Consider the following 5,508-nt stretch of genomic DNA (forward strand, 5'->3'; position numbering starts at 1 on the left):
GAGATGAACATTGAGTATATTTTTTTAAAAAAGGGGAAAACCCCGACCTCTGCATCAGAGCGATGCATACAGTCACCTTTATTAGTAAGCAAAAAGATTCAACAAAAGTCTTTAAGTCTCAAAAAAAGAAACAAAAGATGCTCACAAAGAGCTAAAGAACAAAAATAAAGCCACAACGACTGGCAAAAGAAAGATAGGAAAACTAATTGCCTATCTTATTACATGTCCGCCATTCAAACCGGTTGAAAATAGCCCGTGCTACCATCTCTCATCGGATAGATCCAGTAAACAAACGCTCCCTGGCCTCCGTCGGAGTGAGTAACGACCACATACGGATCAACGCAGTGGCTCGAAAGATAACCTGCAAAAAATGAGTATATGTTGTTTTGTTAAAGACCAAATCATTTCTGCAATTCCAGATAGCCCATAATAAAGTACATACTCCTACACGAATGTGTCTCGCTGTTTGAGACTCAATCCCATTAAGCCACGTCTCAAATAGCATGTTAATATTATTCGGAGGAGTGATTACATGTACCGTACTAGTATTTGGATATTTACTAGTCTCATATACATGTAAATAAGGGCATCTTCAAGGCGGACCGTAAACCTCCCGCAACCGTACGGATCGGGCTGCCCGGACCGCGGAAACCATCTAATACCGATCTGTATCGGTCTACAGAGCGGTTCGGACGCGATTTCTCTCGCAAACCGGTGACAAAAGTGAGGGAACTTTGCGGGAGTCTGGACCGCTCCCATGCCCGACTCTCACTGCCTCCGCCATTAAAGCGGCGCGCCGGCCGCTGTACGCCCGGCTAAACACGCCTCCTCGCCGCATTCATACACCGTCATTAACCCCCGCTTGGAAGTCGAGAAACCTACTCCGGTCACACGTCGGTTCATGAACGGGCTGACATTAAACGCAACGCCGTCCGAGCTCCTTCCGTCCGGCCACTATGTAAACGAGGGCAGACGTCGGGCAAGAACCACACCCCTCCACTGCTCCCCCAATCTCTTCCTCCACCATTCTTCCAATGGCTTTCAAAGAGTAGTTATCCGGCATACAAGCCGGCTCGGCGGGCCCTGGCATGGGGGGTTGGGGGGAGGGGGCAATTCAATGCCTACTTCGTGACTTGCGCACTCAATTTTAATGAAAACTGGTTATATTATTGGTCAAATATGTTTAATTTGCTTTTTCTTAGTGTTCGCTTATGTTATTTAGTTAGCAAATACACCAACGAAACTAAGATGTTATTGCCTCATTTTCACATTGTCTCAGCTTTGGTGCGTAATAAGTTAGTTTGCATCCGAGGGTTTCTTACGGCGTTTCGTTAAGAATTATGTTTGCTATACAAATAGTCACGTTCAAGTTGATTTACTTTGTAAAAATTGGCGCAAAAAAAATAAGTCATAAGACTACACAATTACATTTTTATGTATATTCTATGATATACTCTTACGTTGGTAATTTTACGTGTCATATAAATATATTTTTACCATCTGTATATATTTTCTTACATTCTCTTTTGACTTCCAACGTAATAAAAAAAACTAAATGATGTTAAATAAATAGAGGGAGTGAATGATTATAATTCTTCACCCCGAGCGATGAGAAGTCTGTATATCAAAATCAAATCAAATTCCAAATCAATACAGTATTTGCCAAACTCATGTATAACAACATATTTAACGAGAAACGGTATAACTTTACCGCATGTGGACGCGATAATTGGTGACAAGCAAGGACCACACAGAGGCGGAGAGAGGAGCAGAGAAATATAAAGTAGAGGCAATATATGTAGCAGTAATTATACACTCGTCTCGAACGTCTTGATCAAATTGCCTGCATGGTTGAAAGCGAACCTTCAGAGATCTGTATCACATTCCTTTAAGTTTACTTCTGTTCAAAGCAGGGCATGATCCATCATTCTTGCGCTGTTCGATCCCAAAATCAGGAAAAGAAAGTTCAGTTAAATTAAATTTGGTGATAAATCAGTTTGTTTGGGTGGTCAGGCGAGATGGACTGAAAGTTGATGCGTAGTACCAGCCACGGTGGTGCAATGGACCTGCTGCTGCTCCCTCCTCCTGAAGCTCACCATGAGGCCGTTCTTCATGTACAGCGTGGTGTTGAGCTTGGGCTTCACCGCCTGCCCGGGCGCCACCTTCACCGCGAACGTCTCCAGCACCGCCGCCGCCAAAGTCTTCATCTGCGTGTACGCGAACCGCTTGCCCACGCACAGCCTCGGCCCGGCGTTGAACACCACGTACTTGAACGGGCTCTCGGCGCCGCCAGCAAAGTCTCCGCCCTTCATCCACCGCTCCGGGCGGAACTCCAGGCAGTCCCCCCCCCCCCCCCCCCCCCCCCACGCCGCCGGGTCCCGTCCGATCGCGTACGTGTTGTAGATCACCTGCTGGCGCGCGCGGATCGCCGTGCCGTCCGGGAGCACGTCGTCCTGGAGCGCCTCCTTGAAGTCCACGGGCACCGGCGGGTAGAGGCGCATCGACTCCGTCAGCGCCGCGTGGAGGTAGTCCATCTTCCCGACGTCGCCGTCGGCGGCCCGCACGTCGTCAAGGACGCGTGCCTCGACGTCCGGGTGGGACGCCAGGAGCCAGAAGAACCAGACGAGCGCGACGGAGCTGGTGTCGCGCCCGGCGAGGATGAAGCTGATGCAGAAGTCGCGGAGGAACTCGTCCGAGTGGCCCGTCGAGGAGGACATGAGGCGGGACAGGAGGTCGCAGCGGTCTTGCAGGCTCCCGATCTTGCGCAGCTCGGTCCGGCGCTCGGAGACGGCCCACTCGGCGAACTCCCGCACGGAGCGCGCGGCCTCCGCGAGGCGCCGCTCGCCGCCGACGCAGAGGAGCCGCTTGGCCTTCCAGACGAAGGGCGGCGTGACGAACCGGGCGAGGGAGAGCTCCGTGGCGCGCTCGAAGGCGCGCGCGAACGGCACGTCCGGGAGGCCGTCCGCGAGGCACCCGGCGTCCACCCCGAACGCCGCGGCGCAGATGTCGTCGAACGTGAACCGGAGGAGGACCTCCTGGAGGTCCACGGTCACGCCACCCTGGCTCTGGTGCTGCTGCAGCAGCGGCATCAGCCGGCCGTGCACCAGCTGCTCGACGGTCCTGGCCGAGAACTCGAGGAACTGCGCCGAGTGCATCTCAGTCGTGGCGGCGCGGCGCTGCGCGCGCCACGCCTCGCCGTCGGCGTTGAAGATGCCGTCGCCGAGCAGCTCCACGAATCGCTCGCGGTAGTAGGGCTCCTTGGGGTAGTTGGAGAAGTTGGTCTTAACCACGTGCTCGACGTTGGCCGGCACGGACGTGATGACGCCCGAGGAGCCCCCGCCCCACATGCCGCGGTACGGGAACGTGCCCCCGGAGCGAGCTAGCGCGGCGGCGCCCCAGTCGTAGATGTCGTCGAGGTGCGCGAAGAGGGTGGGGATGATGCCGAACACCGGCCACAGCATGGGTCTGCCCCGCGACTTCAGGCGGGTCGTGGCGGCGTTGCACGCGAAGAGCACCGCGGCGGCTAGGGCCAGGTCGGACACCCGCACGTACTCCTGCATGGCGCGCACCGCAGCGTCCACGAACGTCCTACCCGCCATCGCCGGCGGACCGCGCGTGAGTGAGAGAGTACGGTGGTGACGACGATGTGTTAGGTATACGCTGCTAGAGAAGAGTGAAGTACTGAAGTGTGCGATCGAGCTTGCACCTGCTTAGGTGTGGGCGTGCTTCATCGTGTACATTCGAGATGAGCTTTGAGTCGTGCTTGTGACCGCCCGTATTTATAGGGAAGTGCATGACGCTCGGGTGAACATCAGATGATACCACCACTTGTATGTTCCCGTGATACTAATTTGGAAAAAACAATTTTAAATGTTTCAAAAAAAATTAAAAACAATTATGAATGTTCAAAACATATGTGTCTACAATCCCTAAAAAAATCTGATGAAAAATTCAAAGTACATGTACAGAAACATGAAAGACAAATTCAACATAAAAGTGTCGATAAAGACAAGCATAAACAGTGTCAAAACCTACAGTATTCACATTCGGTTTTGTCTTCTTTGTTTCTCTATGTGTACTCCGAATTTTGATCTGAAACTTTTAGACCTTGTAGACTTATGTGTTGTGAACATCCATAATTGTTTTGAAAATTTTCAAAACATTTAAACTTGACCTTTTCAAATTGGTATGATGGGAGCATACAAGTGACGGTATCACCTGATATTCTCCCCTACGCCCGCCAAGAAAGGGTGTATTGCTCCGCTGCATATTCGAGACATTGAAACTACAATGGGTTTTGCTCGCACTGCTACACATTGTAAATCGATCTGTATTTCCGTCACAACCGTTAGTCGTCAGCTATGGGAAGAACTGGCGTCGCTCCACTGAGCAAAGTGTCAGAGCTAATTGATGACTACACGGGTGACTCGGATGTGCTAGTTATTCATGAAATTTTTCTTCAACCGGATGAAGTGATTCTCAATATCCACTTGAATCTGACTGGCGGTGTGGATTCCCTTGCATGGGTGTTGGAAAAATCCGGCATCTACATTGTAAAATCGGCGTATCGTTCTTTGGTGATTCTTAACGAGTTTAGTTCTCTAGAGAAAGGAACGACAACGGAAATTGCATTGGCTAATAAGCAATTGTGGAATGTGTTGGAAATATGCCCTAGAGGCAATAATAAAATGGTTATTGTCATATTTCCCGTTCATGATAAATATTTATTATTCATGCTATAATTGTATTGACCGGAAACTTAAATATATGTGTGAATACATTGACAATACTCTGTCCCTAGTAAGCCTCTACTAGACTAGGTCGTTGATCAAAGATGGTTAAGGTTTCCTAACCATAGACATGAGTTGTTATTTGATAACGGGATCACATAATTAGGAGAATGATGTGATCGACAGACCCAACCGTAAGATTAGCATCAGATCGTTTAGTTATTTGTTATAGCTTTCTTCATGTCAAGTATCAGTTCCTTAGACCAAAAGATCATGTTACTCCCGGATATCGAAGGAATGCCTTGTGTGCTATCAAACGTCACTTCGTAACAGGGTGATCATAAATGTGCTCTATATGTATTTCCAAAGGTGTTTGTTGGGTTGCATGGATCGAGACTGAGATTTGTCACTCCGTATGGTGGAGAGATATCTCTGGGCCCTCTTTGTAATACAACATCGTAAAGAGCTTGCAAGCAATGTGGCTAGGTATGGAGATACTAAAGATCGAATCTCCGACAAGTAACATATCGCTGGACAAAGGGAATTGCGCGGGATTAACCGAATCCTCGACATAGTGGTTCAACCGATAAAAGATCTCTGTGGAATATGTGGGAACCAACAGGGGCATCCAGGTCCTGCTATTGGTTATTGACCGGAGAGGTGTCTCGGTCATGTCTACATGATTCTCGAACCCCTAGGGTCCGCATGCTTAACGTTCGGTGACGCTAGAGTAGTATCCAGATATGTACGTTGGTGACCGAATGTTGTTTGGAGTCTT

General features: G+C 49.6%; 1 protein-coding gene across 1 annotated transcript; it reads right to left on the reverse strand.

The window, feature by feature from the left end:
* Positions 1-1,622: 1,622 nt before the first annotated feature.
* LOC123127598 (cytochrome P450 86B1) lies at positions 1,623-3,739 on the reverse strand. Its single transcript, XM_044547350.1, has 2 exons — positions 2,045-3,739; positions 1,623-1,935 (listed from the first exon to the last, which is right to left on the reverse strand). The coding sequence occupies exons 1-2, from the start codon at positions 3,597-3,599 to the stop codon at positions 1,925-1,927; spliced, it is 1,566 nt and encodes a 521-aa protein (XP_044403285.1). The 5' UTR covers positions 3,600-3,739; the 3' UTR covers positions 1,623-1,924.
* Positions 3,740-5,508: the final 1,769 nt, after the last annotated feature.

Source organism: Triticum aestivum, chromosome 6A (assembly GCF_018294505.1).
Source record: "Triticum aestivum cultivar Chinese Spring chromosome 6A, IWGSC CS RefSeq v2.1, whole genome shotgun sequence".
Taxonomy (NCBI): Eukaryota; Viridiplantae; Streptophyta; class Magnoliopsida; order Poales; family Poaceae; genus Triticum; species Triticum aestivum.

Bases quoted from the DNA above. Each gene is read 5' to 3' on its own strand.
- LOC123127598 (XM_044547350.1), bottom strand. From the start codon at position 3,599: ATGGCGGGTAGGACGTTCGTGGACGCTGCGGTGCGCGCCATGCAGGAG.